Source organism: Mauremys mutica, chromosome 2, assembly GCF_020497125.1.
Source record: "Mauremys mutica isolate MM-2020 ecotype Southern chromosome 2, ASM2049712v1, whole genome shotgun sequence".
NCBI lineage: Eukaryota > Metazoa > Chordata > Testudines > Geoemydidae > Mauremys > Mauremys mutica.
The window spans coordinates 210118867-210136030 of NC_059073.1; the positions used below are offsets into that span (position 1 = coordinate 210118867).

The 17164-nt window shown below is 42.9% G+C and overlaps 1 protein-coding gene across 13 annotated transcripts in view; it reads left to right on the forward strand.

Moving 5' to 3' along the window:
* CLASP2 (cytoplasmic linker associated protein 2) overlaps nucleotides 1–17164 on the forward strand; it is a 282235-nt gene that overhangs the window by 21875 nt on the left and 243196 nt on the right. For all 13 annotated transcript variants that reach the window (XM_045007895.1, XM_045007896.1, XM_045007897.1 and 10 more), the window contains exons 3-6: nucleotides 10186–10289; nucleotides 13776–13867; nucleotides 14212–14287; nucleotides 16845–16942. In XM_045007895.1, coding sequence (XP_044863830.1) covers nucleotides 10186–10289; nucleotides 13776–13867; nucleotides 14212–14287; nucleotides 16845–16942 — 370 coding nt within the window. The remainder of the gene's footprint in view (nucleotides 1–10185; nucleotides 10290–13775; nucleotides 13868–14211; nucleotides 14288–16844; nucleotides 16943–17164) is intronic.

Genomic DNA, 17164 nt, shown 5'->3' on the forward strand with positions numbered 1-17164 from the left:
CCAGCCCTCTGCCCTGCACCCCCCCACACACACTCAGCCTTCTGCCCTGCAGCCCCCAGCCCTCTGCCCTGATCCTTGAACCCTCCCAACACACCCATCCTTCTGCCCTGCACCCCCTACACCCTCCAGCCTTCTGCCCTGCAGCCCCCATACCTCCAGCCCTCTGCCCTGATGCTTGAACCCCCCCACAGCCTTCTGCCCTGCACCCCTCCACCCCAACACACACCCAGCCCTCTGCCCTGCACCCCCACAGCCCCATCCCTCTGCCCTGAACCCACCCCCAGCCCTCTGCCCTGACCCTTGATCTCCCCCACACCCAGCCTTCTGCCCTACACCCCCCCCACACCCCAGCCCTCTGCCCTGATCCCTGAATCGCCCCCACCCCAGCCTTCTGCCCTGAACCCCCTCTGCCCTGACCCCTGAACCCCCTCCCGTCTGGGGTCCCGGTGGCAGGCCCTGCTCACCCCGCTGCCGGCCTTGGTGAACAGAACCCCAGGCTGGCAGCGAGCTGAGCAGGCTGGTGGCGTAAGATCAGTATTTTAATTTAATTTTAAATGACGCTTCTTAAACATTTTGAAAACCTTGTTTACTTTACATACGATAGTTTAGTTATATAATATAGACTTATAGAAAGAGACCTTCTAAAAACGTTAAAATGTATTATTGGCACGTGAAACCTTAGTGAATAAATGAAGACTTGGCACACCACTTCTGAAAGGTTGCCAACCCCTGATCTAAGATACACAACTTCAGCTGAAGTCGACGTACTTAGACCTACTTACTACAGTAAGTTGACAGCTGACACTTTCCCATCGACTCCGCTTGCGCTTCTTGTTCTGGTGGAGTACCGGAGTTGACAGGAGAGCGCTCAGTCGATTTATAGTGTCTAGATGCACTAAATCGACCCCCGCTGGTTCAATCACTGCCTGCTGTATCGGTGGGCAGTGTAGAAAAGCCCTATGTCTAGTCAAAAAGCTGACATTTACTTGTGCCCTGTGCTGTGCCCCCCTTTTTCCTGGTCTCGTGCTGGTAAGATACATCCTCATCAACTTTATTGTTGAAGACCTTCCTCTTATGCTGGCTAACCCTGTGTCTTCCCAAAGGCCCCACATCCATTACTAAATACATTAATCTTCCCTTCCCCCCCAAATAATGCTAGGCAGTGCCCTCCCCAAAAATGAATTTTTGCTTACCCCACAGAGTCTGCTGCTGCAGTGGAAGGAGGCCTTATGCACATACTACCCTCTACTGAGGTGTCATGAAGCTGAGATTTCAGTCCTCCTGTCCCAGGCCCTATCTTTCAAAAGAAGAGCAGTAGGCTAGGAGCAGTAATGTCCTGGCAGGCTGAAGATCTGTGAGAAGCTCCCTGCTACGTTGGAGGTCTCTTGTACTGGGGTGGCCTTGCCATGATCAGTCTCCCAAGCAAAAGGTTAGGTGTATTGGCCTCTGCCATCAGCCACCCCAGCAGTGGGGTAGTGGGATCTTTGCAATGCAGAGCCCTCTGTGAGCCTCTCCTCTTCCTAGGCATCGTACTCAAAAGTGCAGCAGCTGCTCAAACTGAAGAGGCAGCTGGCAATCTCCCCTCTTTCTAGTAGTAACAGTCATCTACCACTGTTGTATGCAGCATTGTTGTAACCCTCTTGGTCCCAGGATGTTAGAGAGACAAGGCGGGTACCTTTTATTCGACCGGCTTCGGTTGGTCAGAGAGATAAACTTGAGCTTGCACAGAGCTCTCCTTCAGGTCTGGGCTGAAGGAAAACCTGAAGAAGAACTGTGTAAGCTGTTGGTCTAATAAAAGATATTGCCTCACCCACCATGGCTAGTAGCAGCAGCAATAGCTTTGGCACTGTCTCTGTAGAAATAGGAAGACATGACTGCAGAGATTTAACTTCAGTTTGTGTTTGTTTGAAAAGTTTTCTTGACGTGTACAAAAAGGCTAGGGAGTCCTTTTTAAAGAGAGACAACATCATTAGCACATGTGCTCCAACACTTTCATCCACCTCTGAATTAAAGGATTTGTTTCATCAGCAACTCAACAGTATCATCAGCAAGCTACCACAGGTGAATGACACTATCTACTGGGAGACTTCAGCGCTAGAGAAGGCTCAGATCACGAGATGTGGCTGCTATGTCTTGGCCACCATAGAGGGGGCAAAACTGAACAACAGTGCGCAAAGACTACTGGAGCTCTTTAGCCTTTGAGGACTGTTTATTACCAACACCTATTTCCAAGGTGGTCACTACTGGAAGGTCTTGCTGAGATATTCCACATCTGGACACTAGCACCAATTGGATTTAATTGCCACCCACCAAAAATACCTGGATGTTCTCCATGCTTGCAGCTTGTATTCTGTAAATAAAACTTTCATTAAGGAAACTCCATTGTACCAGACAAAGCTGTTGCCCTTGCGTTAACATTAATACACAGAAGACCGAAGGTCATGTCTCCCATTTACTTTACTTTTCAAGGAAACTATGTAATTGATTGTATTTCCCTGAATCCTGATGCAGCATGGAACACTGAATTTTAAAAAAATATATGTATCTGCAACCTTAGCTTTTGGAAAGGACTGTACTGCAGATAAAGTCTGGTTTGCGCATACTCTGGAGAAATGCTTCCAGTTATGCTGCAAGCTTTGCGTTAATATCTCCACCACAACATGAGCCCCTCTCCTGAGACACGCTAACCTCAGAATGGCCAAGAGCACATTGCAACAAACAGCAAAGGCAATGTTCTCACTCAGACTGGCATGGTCTGTGTGAGAAGATAAAAATGTTCTTTGAGAATGGAGGTATAAGTAGTATATATGATGGAATCAAGAAGATTGCCTCATTGGAATCTCTTAATGCAGACCTCATCATTGACAGGAGCAAGGAGATAGAACTCTGGATAGAACAGTATCACAAACTTTATTTACAGGAAACCACTGTTTCTGAAGCAGCACTATGTGCACAATGTCTTGCTTGCCTGCTGGAGAGGAGGAGTGGTACCATGGAACACGAAGAATGCCAACATCATAATGTTGTCTAAAAACAAAGGTAGTTGAAGTAATTGCAACAACTACAGAGGAAGTTCTCTCCTTAGTGTTACTGGCAAGGCATTCTCATGGGTCATTTGCAAAAGAAGGCAAGTTCTTGCCAAATGCATAACTCCAGAGAGTCAGTGTGGCCTACATGTCAGTAGATCTACTCTAGATGTGGCCTTCACACTAAGGCAACTGCAAGAAAAGCATCAAGAACAAAGAAAACCTCTTTACGTGGCCTTCATGTATCTTAAAGGCTTTTGACCTGGTCTGGAGCAGTGGCCTTTTTCAGTTGCTATAGAGAATTGGTTGCGCCCCAATCCTCCTCATTCTGGCATGAAGGCTGCAGTCTAGTATGATGGTGATCAATCTGACTGCTTTAAAATCCAAAGTGGTGTCAAATGGGATGTGTTTTGGAACCAGTGCTGATCCGTATAGTTTTCTCTCTGCTGCTTTGCTGTGCTTTCTAATTTAGTAGTGAGGTGTACAAAATGAGATGGAAAACTCTACATTGCATGTCTAAGAGCAAAACTCAAAGTAAAACACCTGCTATAAGAGAACATTTTGTGGATGATGGAGTGCTCATCGAACATAGCAAACTGGAGCTTCAGAAACTTTGCAATAGTTTTGTGCTAGCTTGTGCTGTATTTGGAATAGCTATTGGTAAGGCTAAGATTTTTGTCATGGGTATTTTTAGTAAAAATCATGGACAGAACATGAGCAATAAATAACAAATCACAGAAACCAGCAGGTTTAAAACAAATAAAAGGAAGAAGTTCTTCACTCAGCGCACAGTCAACTTGTGGAACTCCTTACCTGAGGAGGTTGTGAAGGCTAGGACTATAACAGTGTTTAAAAGGGAACTGGATAAATTCATGGTGGTTAAGTCCATAAATGGCTATTAGCCAGGATGGGTAAGGAATGGTGCCCCTAGCCTCTGTTTGTCAGAGGATGGAGATGGATGGCAGGAGAGTGATCACTTGATCATTGCCTGTTAGGTTCGCTCCCTCTGGGGCACCTGGTATTGGCCACCGTCGGTAGACAGATACTGGGCTAGATGGACCTTTTGGTCTGACCCGATACGGCCTTTCTTATGTTATTCAGCCCCACTACCCCCACCGGGGCTCAGGCTTAAGTCACAGAGGTCACGTAAAATCACAGAATCTGTGACCTCCGGGACAGACTCGTAGCCTTTAGCCATTAGTTTTAAGAAGAGAGTGATTCTGGTACAAGATGTGTTGACTGCATCAGAAGTTTCAGTTGCTAACATCATGCTAGAAGTTGTGTACAAGTTCTTCTATTTAGGTTTAAGTGTTTTGGTTAACTTATCTTTAGATGGAGAGTTTAATTCTTGCATTGGAAAAGCAACTATCACCATTTGGCCAACTGACCGAGAATTGTGGGATAACCAAAAAAAACTAACGCCGAACACCAGAAGATAGGGATTTACCAGATGTGCGTTTTGAGCACACTGCTGTATGATTGCAAGACTTGGGTTTCCTAGAGCAGTCATGAGAGAAGGCTAAACACTGCCTACATCTACTGTCTTTACCATGTTTTAACTGTGAAGTGGGAAACCCAAGTTCCTGAAATCAAAATAGTTGGGAAAAAAAACCTGTCAAGTCATTAGCTCTTTAGATTACTCTTTACTCCATTAGCGTAGTCATCTGCACTGGGTGGACTATGGACACATTCCAAAGGATCTCCTGTATGGAGAACTTGCAGGTGCTCTAATGCCACTGGGCTGACCTAGGTTCAGGTTCAAGGACGTTTGCCAGAGGGACTTGAAAACGTTGAATAGTGACATCTCAAGCTGGGAAGATGCAGCTAGCAACAGGCCACACTGGGAGGCTGTGCTATGCCAGGGAGTCAGAGGCTGAAGAGAGTTGGTTGAGAGAGAGGAAAACAAAGAGTGAAGAAGAAAGTGAAGCAGGCCTCAAGCACTAGTAGTGTGCTGGCTTCATCCTCTGGCCCTGCACCTGCCCTGTTTGTGGCAAGGACTGTTGCTAAATTATTTGACTTTTTAGCCACTTGCAATTCTGCAGTGTGACACATGGTCACTGAACTGCTTTGGCACCTACACCATCGTCTTTCAAGAGGGAGATTTGCAACATAGAGTTTATAGATGTTGATAGCACTCAGTTGGGAAAGATTACGAGTTGCTTTCAGTGAGTAGTTTGTTTGTTTGTTTATTTTTATTTTAAGCCTTTGTCATTGCATATCAAGATAGAGCATAGAATGAAAATATCCAGAGAAGGGCAACAAAAAATGGTTTTACATACAATGGACGTTTAAAAAGGCTAGAGTTAACTAGATTAGAGAGAAGAGCCAAAAGAGAAACTTTTAAGGTTTGAGTGTTCTGGTCTTGCAGTAGGGAGACTATAGTTAAGATTGTGTCAGACTTATGTTTTACAGGGTCTATAACTCAGTGTTTCACCTTAATTAATGTATATGTGAAGTGATCACTATTGTGTGTTTGCATGTTACATTTTTAGGAAACTTGGGAAAACAGGAGCACTAGAAAAGCCTTTTTTTCTATGCAGTGAACATTTGGTGCTCCCTGGTCTCAGGAGGAACGGGAATGAAAGTAGAGACTGAGTTTTGTTAAGTTCCTGCTGTGCTCCTCTGGGTTTGTATAGTGTATGTTACATTGTTTGCTTTCCTCAGAAAGGGTTACCTGAATATAAGATACAAAATTCCAGCTCCTTGTAATGTATATTGTTTAGATGTTGCTTTCAATTTGAGAGGTATTACTTTCTGAATATTTACCTTTTTTTAAAAAGTGGGAAATCATAGATTTGAGTCACTAATCAGTTTTCTGTCACACTTTAAAAATATCATTTCGAAATTGCAGTAAAACTACAGTTTTATTAAAAAAACAGGTGTTTGAATACAGTTTATTTTCAATATATGGGTTGGCATGGCACTGATTGGCGAAATGTGGAGCTTCACAAAGATAAAGATAACAATGATAAATGGAAGACAACAGATATGTAGGTGCTTTATTATTTAAATAGCAATATAAAATGTTTTGTATCAAAAACTAAGGAAATTTGGATAAAAAGCTGTTTAGCCATTGGAACGAGTTACTTAAGGATGCAGTGAATTCTGCATCATTTCAGTCTTTAAATTAAGCTGGATGTCTTGCTAAAAGATACTCTAGATCAGGGGTTGGCAACCTTTCAGAAGCGGTGTGCCGAGTCTTCATTTATTCACTCTAATTTAAGGTTTCACGTGCCGGTAATACATTTTAATGTTTTTTAGAAGGTCTCTCTCTATAAGTCTATATATAATATAACTAAACTAGTGTTGTATTGTAAAATAAACAAGGTTTTCAAAATGTTTAAGAAGCTTCATTTAAAATGAAATTAAAATGTTGATCTTATGCTGCTGGCCCGCTCAGCCCGCTGGTGGTCTGGGGTTCTGTTCACCTAGGCCGGTAGCAGGCTGAGCGAGGCCTGCGGCCGGGACCCCGGCTGGCAAGGGTCCATCAGCCAGAACCCCAGACTAGCAGCGGGCTGTGCGGGGCCGGCAGCCAGGACCCAGAGGGCTGGAGTCAGGGCTGGAGGCTGGGTATGTGGGGGCGTGTAGGTGTCAGGGCAGAGGGGGGAATGGGTATGGGTGGGGGTGCCAGAGTCAGGGCTAGGGTTGGGGGGGGGGAATGAAGGAGTGAAGCAGAGGGCTGGGTGTGTATGAGGGAGGTACAGGGCTCAGGGCAGGGGCCTGGGGGTTGTGCAGGCTCAGGGCACAGGGCGTGGGGTGTGTGTGTGGGGGGTGTGTGTGTCAGGGCTCAGGGCAGAGGGCTGGGTGACTGCCCCCCTAAGAACTCTCAACCCCGCTGCTCCTTGTGCCCTGACTACCCCCTCCTGGGACTCCTGCCCCCCAGGACCCCACCCCCTATCTAAGCCTCCCTGTTCCTTGTCCCCAGACTGGACCCTACCCCCTACCTGTCCCCAGACTGGACCCTACCCCCTACCTGTCCCCAGACTGGACCCTACCCCCTACCTGTCCCCTGACTGCCCCGATCCTTATCCACACCCCCGTCCCCAGCCAGGCCCCCGGGATTCCCATGCCCCATCCAACCACTCCCCGCCCCCTGACAGGACCCCCAGAACTCCTGACCTATCCAACCCCCCCCACTCCCTGCCTGCCCCAACCCCTCTCTACACCCCTACCTCCTGACAGGACCCCCAGAACTCCCATCTCATACAACCTCCCCAGCTTCTTGTCCCCTGACCCCCACCCCCACCCTAACAGCCCCTGCCCCCCCTCACAAACCCTGGGACTCCCATGCCCCATCCAACCCCCCCAGCTCCCTGACTGCCCTCTCCAGAGACCCCCACCCCTAGCCACCCACCCTGCTCCCTGTCCCCTTACTGCCCCCACCCCTATCCAACCCCCCCAGCCCTGGGCCCTTAACATGAGGCTCCACACAGAGCTAGATACGCTGCTTCGTGGGAGCACACAGCCCCACTCCTCCAGTTGAGCGGGGAGCATGTCTGCCCAACGCTGCCCCGCGGGAGCGCGCAGCCTCCAACCCCCAGAGCGCTGCACGCGGCAGCAGGGCTCCATGGGAGGGGAGAAGGCGGGGGAGGGGCCGGCAGCTTGCTGTGCTCGGCCTGGCGCGCCAGCCCGGGAGCACTGACCCCGCGGCTTACCGTGCCGGGAGAGTGGGGCCGTTTGCCCTACCCGTGCGCGTGGCTATGCTTCTGCTCCTTGCCCCTGCAGGGGGGGGCGGCAGAGGGCAGAGGAGAGCGGGCTGGGCTGGGCAGGATTTTTAATGGCATGCTGGAGTCCCAGCAGGCTCCAGTGTGCCATTAAAAATTGGCTCGCGTGCCGTCTTTGGCACGCGTGGTATAGGTTGCCGACCCCTGCTCTATATCAAACAAGATTATGAGCTTGGTGCAGAAATACTGAGTGCAGTTCTGTGGCCTGAATTATGCAGAAGGTAAGGCTAGATCATAATGGTCTCTTTTGGCCTTATATTTTCTTTAGCTCAGAAACTGAAGTTGGCACAGAAGTAGCAGTGTAACTCACTGTGATCTAAAATCTACTATGGGTACCTGCTGACTTCCAGGTGGAGTTCCAGGAGTTGGATATGAACTAAAAAGCACTAGATGACTTGGTAACTGCTTAATTGAGAGACAGCAAGTGTCTCAATCATACTACCATAACTGTGATCAATAGACTCTTGAGAGAAAGAAGGCTCTGCCAGCAGCTATATGTTAGCTCCTTTGACTTTGAAGAGGTTGTCTGAGACCATTGGATAGGAAAGAAGGAGTCTGCTACGGAACACAGTTAGGTTATGAATTTGGCATTTTCATCATGGTAGAGCAATAAAGCCACGTCTGGAGCCTCTCCCTGTTTAAAAAAAAAAAAAAAAAAAAACTTGCATAGTTTTGGTCTAGCAGTTCACCCAGGAGGTTGCTGCATAACCTTAAAACCCTATTGTGATGCTGCCTTTTAATCAAATTTAAGTTGCAATTTGGGAACACAGCTAATCAAAGTTTTTACAGGTCTGATATTGATTTCCATTACAGCTTTTTGAATTCAGCACTTGAAGATAGTCATATTATTTTTATTAAATAGTATTAAGGGTGCTTGTGCTTAATATTGTGCCTTCTTGTACCCGGATTCTTGTGGAAGATACAACCTTAATTTAATAATACGTTTTGTGATTCTGTATAGATTTCAATAATTGTTATGCCTGGAAATATAAAGTTGAGGGAATTACTAAAAAAGGGCATGCATAATTAGAAGAAAACTTCATCTAAAAACAATTTCCAGGATAGCTTTTTGAGCTGGGGTAAAATGTTCTATTTCTGAAGTGTTACCTGCACACATTAGGGCACCCCACCTTTTCCCAATTCGTAGGGCTCCAGGCGAAAATCACCTGCCCTTACCCAATTCGTAGGGCCCAGGGTGCAACTAACTTGGTCAATTTAAGTACCCACACCCTTTCCCAATACATAGGGCTCCAGGTGTATACTGCTTCTGCAGGTGTGCAGGACCTTTTACATAACCTCTATTTATTAACAGTCACAAAAACAGATGGCACACGCTACACATACAGTGTTCAACACTCCCAATAAGACAGATGAACTTTTCTTGATGGCCAGTCAGGATCAGGTCCATCTGGGGGACTCCAGTTTCTGCACAGTATCGTTGGCAGAATGATGAAGTCTGGCAGCTCTGATCTTTGGGGCTGTATCCTGGAGTTGGTTCCCAAAAAACTTCCTTTTGGACCTCAGTTTATATAGTGAAATTTGAGTCCTTTTTAGCTACATTTTAACCAATCATTATACTAAAATTTTACTAACCAATCCTAGCATAGTGTAACAAAATTCTCTAACCAATCCTACCCCACCACCTTAATTAATTTATGCCTAGCAAAATTAATTATGTAACAGACAGAAACAATTAAAGAACCAGGCAGAGACCATACAAATAAACAATAGGGAAGTGAGGACCCTAATGACAAAACAATAAAGAAATGAGGATTTCACAACCATTGATGTGATTTCTTGACAGACAGGATGCTATCAAACTAATTTTTATTTAAACCATCTTAAGATCTGTTTCTTTATCTGGTGATAGTGGGTGCTATTAGGACGGGGTCTCCTTCTTCACAGCCTGATATTACATTGTTTTAATGTAATTTAGATAGAATGTGAGGATGAGACTTCCTGCTTCTCAGCTAATGGCTGCTGCTTGGCTGCTCTTTTAATCTGGCTGCAGACAAATGCCTTAGGCTCTAGGCTTTACAATATGACTGCAGACAAAGGCCTTATCCTTACAGAAGTAATATAGGCTAAGAAGCCTTTGTCTGACATTCTTTTTGAAGATCAAACTGAAGTAATGTATATGGTTGGCAAGAAGGGAAATATCTGTGGCTTAGTCATTTTGAGAGCATTCTGCTTCTTAATTCAAGTCCAACACATTGTTCTTAAACATGCGTGAGAGAAAACCGATTAGCAACTCATTTAAATAATTATTTTAAAAAAATCTTTCTTTAAAATATTTTGGACTTGTGTTCAATCATGTCTTGATTTTTGAAGTAGAGAAATCTTAATTCTGCTTTAAGAAACGTTTCTAATAAATGTTGGTCTTAAATTGATTAATACATATTTTAATTCTTTTTTTTTTTTTTTTGGTCCTGTAGTTCTTCTAGCATTGATTGATCGAATGGGAGATGCCAAAGACCAAGTTCGAGAGCAAGCCCAGACTCTTATATTGAAATTAATGGACCAGGTAGCACCACCAATGGTATGACCACTTCTGGAAATTCAGAGTTAGGCTCTGATTTTACAAACATTGACATGTGATCTTAACTTGAAAAACAAGTCATTCCAATGAAGTCAGTTGTTAAGTGTGTGCGCAAGTTCTAGTTGGATCATTGTTTTAATGTGTAAATTATATTGGACTGTTTTGCTTTAGCTGAAGATATAACTTCACTAAGCATACTGTTTTTACATTATATATGTATTATATATAAATTATACATTATATATGTATTATATATAAATCAAAAGCGGATCTTTTCATATCAAGATGGCAGAATTATTTAAATTAAACATGGTTGAAACTTCCAGATGGGCTTGAATTTTAATTAATACAGTGGAAATAAGCTTGTCCCTCAACTTTCCCAAAATCAAATTAATTAAAAACCTAGGGTGAATAATACATCCACATCCACATAAGGATAGTCTTGTGGTTGACACTGGATCACAGCTCAGAAAATCTGGGTTACTGGATCTGTCGCATAATTCCTGCCTGACCTTGGGCAAAGCAGTTAATCTCCCTGAGCTTCAGTTCCCCACGTATAAAATGGGTTAAAAATACTTTCCATCTTTTGTCTGTCTTGTTTACTTAAGCTATGTCTACAATGCGCACCTTACAGTGGCACGGCTATGCCATTACAGCCATGTCATTGTAAGGTACACAGTGTAGCCGCTCTTTGTCGGCAGGAGAGCGCTCTCTCTCTCTCTGTCGACAAAATAAAACCACCCCCAACAAGGGGCGGTAGTTTTGTTGGTGGGAGAGCATCACCCACTGACTGAGCACTGTCTACACACGTGGTTTTCATCAGTCAAACTTTTGTTGGTCGGGATGTGTGTGTTTTTTTCCACACCCCTGAGCGACAAAAGGGCTACAGACGAAAGTGTAGTGTATACATAGCCTTAGACTGTCTCTTATTATATGTTTGTGCAGTGCCTAGCACAACGGGACTCTGTTTATGGTTGGGTCTTCTAGGTGGTTCTGTAAGACTCCTATTAATGTAAGTCTGAAAAATGGAAGATTGCCTAATTGGATCTATTGCTTAAGCAGTATTATTGAGGCGTCTTGGAACGGGGAGGGATAGCTCAGTGGTTTGAGCATTGGCCTGCTAAACCCAGGGTTGTGAGTTCAATCCTTGAGGGAGGCATTTAGGGAACTGGGGTACAAATCTGTCTGGGGATTGGTCCTGCTTTGAGCAGGGGATTGGACTAGATGACCTCCTGAGGTCCCTTCCAACCCTGATAGTCTATGATTCTGTGATGAATAGTAATGCTATTGTTACTCAACTATTACTAATTCCCTCGCAAGGAAGCCCTCTTTATAAGTTTAGATATGGAAATTAATAGGGAGACTCTTAGTTTTGTAAACCAGAGCAAGGTACTTTAAACCGCTAAAACCTGTGTATGTTTGTTCAGAGATGTGGGGATGAATGTGCAGGGAGCTTGGATCTGTAAACCTCATCCACAGCTAGAAAAAACTTTTGAAAAATTGTTTGTGTGACAAAAAGTATTGTAATGTGATTTAAGCAATCCTAAAAATACATAGTTATCTCTCCTGAACTCCTTCCGTCCCCTGTCCTCAACCAAAAAGGATGTAGTCGCATGGGTTTCTTACTGAGCATTTCATCGCTTCTGTAATAGCCTGTTCCTAGGGAACAGTTGAATTGCTTGCTGGTAAACTCCCTTTTCTTACACTGAGATGTTGAGGATGCTTATTTCTGAAAAGTAAATAAAATACAAAAAACCCAAAGGCAATAAAATAGAGAACAAAACATGAGAAAGATATAGTAGCATAATTATAAAAATACAGCAAGTAAATGCATGGGTGTGGCAAGCCAAATATGCGAAGCAGATGCTACTTATTGCTAGAGCAGATTTCTCAGAGACCCATGTGATTGTCTCTTTTTGGAGGGATGGGTGGTGGTGGTGGTGGGGTAGTTTAAGTAATCCTAAATTTCTGTTTGAAGATGTTTGTTTTACTACCCTACAATCTCTTGCAGTTACTTCTCTGCCTATTTCTTGTCTCTCTGTCTGGCAAGATGAGTTCCTTATTTTCTCTGTTTTACCTCAGAAGATGGGCTAATTGGAGATGCATGTTTTCTTTCTTGCCAGCCTATGCTTTATTGTTCATCTGTACTGTTTTTGCAAGCAATACTGCTTGTCTTCTCTAGTTTGTTCTCTTTACAATTTATACATTGTAAAATGTAAGATTTTTCAAGCAAAAATTGATTTAAAATTTTTGATTACTATAATCTTTTTAAAGCTATTCTAAAATGTGCTACATAATTATGAACAAGGATGTTATCTAGTGTTTAGTACTTCTTACCCTACCTCTTTTTGATTAGCATTGTTGCTTTCAGTCTTTTTCAGTAAGACAATACAATTTTAATAGTTTACATAGGTATGCTATGATGTACTGTTTGGTGTAACTATGCTACATCAGAATTGCGGTACTTGAAGAGGCTAAATTATAGAATGCTGCATACACTGAAAAATATGCTATTCCTCAGGCAGTGTGCAGCTGTTGCTAGGTTACATTATTCTCAGATGCCTGCTCAATGATGGCAGCATTGCAGCTGAAGGGGCTTGCAGTTTGAGTCCATGTACTTGCTTTTAAAAAATATCACTGGAATTCCAGAGTTTTGTAAGCTCCAAGTTGCAGCATTAACTATGTGATACAGAGTTCCAGAAGTACTGGGAAATAGAGAATTAAAAAAGATAAAACGAGAAGGGAATGAATAAAAACAGACAAAAGACACTGAAAAATGACATGCAGGAAAGCAAATGAGGGATTGTTTAGTGTAAGAAATTCATAGTAAAAGAAATGGCAAGAGATCAACACAGAAGCATACTGAAAAGCAGAAGCAGAAACCAATGGAATTGGAGAGCAAATAGAACCAGGATAAATGAATGGGGAAAAAATTAAAATATAAAATGAAGAAGTGCAGAAGAAATTTAATGCAGGAGTAGAAGAATGAGTACTGGAAGAGACTAAAAACTGGGAATGGGAGGAGATTTTGATAGGGAAATAAGTAAACTATTGGACAAAATGAATAAAGAAAAACCTTTGCTTAAGTCATAATAGTAAATTTTAAAGTTTTGCTTTGGTTTTGCAGTTGAATTACAAAAGGAGAAATATTTCAAAATATATAGAATTAGGAGAATGAAATATTGGGAGTGTATAAAGATAAACTGTTTTAGAAATGTTTCTGGTGTGAGATTTTCTGTTGCTTAATGTAAATAATCCAATGATGGGGAAACGTGGGCGGAGTTGGTTAGTGTTCCATGTTGTAAAGCCTGTTTTAAACCTCCCCCCTCATTTTTGTTCAAAACATTCCTCCATTTTACAAAACAAAACTTCAACAGAAACTGTTGATATGATAAGAATATTCTGAAGTTTTGATTTCATTATAGAAGGTGAACAGAATTGCATTGTGCTAGGAGTAATTCAAAGCAATTGTTTTTGTTTTAATAGTGTATTTGGGACCGTCTTGCTGTTGGTTTTAAACACAAGAACTACCGATCCCGAGAAGGAGTGTGTTTGTGTCTCGTTGCAACCTTAAATATGTAAGCATCTTGTTTTTATGGAGACATAAAATATTAAAATTAGTACTCTATCCTGCTTATTTCTGAATGACTTTTCCATCTGAATTTAATATTTTAAGATGCTTGATGCATTTAAAAAATGCTCTTACTAAATTGACTAGTCCAGGCTTTCTGGAGTTAGCTGAAAGAATGTTCTTTTGGCGTGCACGTGTGTACACACACTCACTCACTCGTGTGTAACCAGTGTGCCAAGAGCTGGGGATCCATGAAAATGTTTACTTTAGCGATGCTAAGCTACAAAATAAAACTTCTGTTTTGGTGTGGAAAAAGTGTTTTTCTCTTGATTGATTTTATTTTATTTTTAGTTATGGTGCACAACCATTAATCCTCAGCAAGTTGGTACCACACTTATGTATCTTGTCTGGAGACTCCAATAGTCAGGTAAGGGTTTTATTGCTATATATTACTCGTACAGTGTGCATTTTGATATTTAAAAAATTGTAAATTGATGTTATGTCCTTAAAGAAAAACCTTTATAAATCTTTTTTTATGCTGTCTTTTAATTCCACCTATTCAAGCCTTACCTGTTGGCTTTTTCTCCCTGAGCCTTATGTGTTGCCAGATGGACACAGTGTTGTGGGGAAACAGTTATGGTGTGTCTGCCTGAGTGGGGCCTGTTGGCTCTCTCATCTCATTTGTTTCTTGTCTCCAGCAGCTTAAATCAAATCACTGTCTGATAGTCATTTTTTTTAGAACATATTCAGAGAAAAGCAACAAAAATAGTCGAATGACAGGAAGGATTAACCTCAGACAGAAGATTAAAATGAAATTTGTATAGCTTGACCAATTGACTAAGGAAACATAGCAAGTACAAAATGAACACATCTTGCAGGATGCAGACAGGTGAGGCGAGATATTTAGGGAAGTACAAGGACTATAGGTAAGGCTAAGATTTTGTCATGGTTATTTTTAGTTAGTCATGGACATGTCACGGGTAATAAACAAAAATTCACAGAAGCTGAGACCTGTCTGTGACTTTTGTTGCTGAGGCTCCATGTTTTCCCCAGCTGGAAGTTGCAGGGAGGCCCCCCCTCCACCCACAGCGGCTGGGAACTGCAGGGTGACCATATTTCCCAAAGAGAAAATGGGACACCCTGAGCTGCTCTCCCGAGGCGTCCCCCTCCCTGTGCGAGGCTGTAGCTCATCGCTGGAACCCTGAGGAGGGGCCCCCTCAGGAGTATGCCACCTGCCGCTGGAACCTTGTAGGGGGCCCCCTATTGCCTGTCATTGCTGTCGCCTGTCACTGGAACCTTGCCAGGTCCCAGCTGGCTGCCAACTCCAGAATCCTTCAGCCCCTGGGGCCGAAGCAGAGATTGTTGCCGAGATCTCTGAAGTCACAGATTCCACAACCTCCATGACATAAACATAGCCTTAACTATAGCTAGTAATGAGATGAAATTAAGCAAAGAGATTGCTAAAATGAAAATGAGGAGAAAATTATTGAATGATGACATCTGCACTGTCGAATAGCCTTCAGATGGAAGTGGTTGGAGCCCCACTTGTGGTTTGTTTAAAATTGGACTTGGCAGAGCACTAGAAAATACAGTCGGGGGGGGGAAGGTTTTGTTGGGATATGGACTAGATAACAGGTCTTCCATCTAATTTATATGCTTCTGCTTTCAATTAGGCTAGATCCCTGTCTCCTTAATAGCATAGGGAATTGTTTTCAAGTCTGAAAGAAGCTCTGGCATTTTGTGGCTCACTTTTTTCTTTTCATTCTTTCTTTCTTTTTTTTTTTTTTTAAAAACAAGTCATGGTATGGGACATATCTTAATAAAGTGAATATGTTGTTGACCACCTGCGTTCCTGTTCACAGATCAATAGCTTTCCTGAACCAAGAACATTAATACTTTACATGGAATAGTAATATTAAGGAATTTTGTTTTAGCTGTCTTTAATATGATAGGTATGATGTAGTTTTTGGAGATACTCTCTTCCTTCTTTCTCTTCCCCCACTCCTCTGCATATATTTCTCTACTGACTGGTCCCCTTATTCTTTCCCTATCTGTGATTCTTTGTAGTAGTGCTCTTGCTTGTTTCTGGCTGCTTTTTCAGGCAGTTGGGTTCTTTTTACAGTGAAAAGCACAACTGGATTAGAAGCAGCTGGAACCAGAGGAACCAGCAGTATTTGATCAGAATATATGGAATAATGTTTGGGATTGTTGATCTAGTGTAGTAGGACTCTGAAGAAATTAACACCCTACCCCCACACCTGGTTTGATATCTGTGTCATCCCCTCCATGTTTCAGTTTGTAGTGTCACTGAGATGGCCACCTCCCCAGTGCCCCCTCTTGGCTAGAGGTCATTCAGCAGGTAGGCCTGCCTCAGTCTCCTGCTTTCCCTTCTCCCTTTCAAGGGGGTTCTTGGCTTTTGAGAGTCCAGTGAAACAATCCTGCTTAGGGTATGGTTTATTAACTTAGAGTTCAAAACTGAACACAAAAGCCTTTTCCCAGCTTTAAGCTGGCCACAGCCTCAAACTCCCCGGTTTCTCAGGGTCCTTCCTTCCTTCCTTAGCAGGCTACTTCCAGCCACAACAGCCCCCCAAATACCTGAAGCAACTTCCCTGGTCTCAAGAGCTTCTCTCAGGAGCCTTTCTCACTCTTTTTGTAGTCTTTCTACAGCTTTCTAAGCATTCCCCCTTCTTTGCTGCTTCCTGCTGCTCTTTATAGGAGAATCAACTTCTTCATACTCAGTTGGTTCTACTAATTAACCCCAGACTGCATCCCAGGTGTGGTAGGCTAATTGAATGGGGAATGGCTAGAAAGGTCCTTGAAATAACCTTTTGTTACCCACCTCTTCCCTCTCATGCTTCCAACTATTTGTGAGGTAAACCTGCATGTTGGGTTGTCATAGGGGCACTGGAAGATTGGTTATTCATTGTGTTATGTCAAATATAATCTTCTATAATTAAAAATAATAATTAAATATGCATTCACAGGTGAGAGATGCTGCATTATTGGCAATTGTGGAGATTTATAGACATGTAGGAGAGAAAGTAAGAGCTGACCTTAATAAAAGGGGAATTCCCTCTGCAAGGTAAGTCATTATTTAATTTTACCACTTAATTATTTTGATCAGTGCCTAGAATGCATTAAAATCCTGCTACTGTTAAATATGCAGTGCCATTTTTTATACCATCTGACAATTCCTTTTGTTTACATTATAACTTCATTGCTGTTTCTAATTCTGCTTGTTATGTAACAAATTATATGTAACCAGAATTGAAAACTCCTTACTTCATCTTTTCTGCTGGAAGAT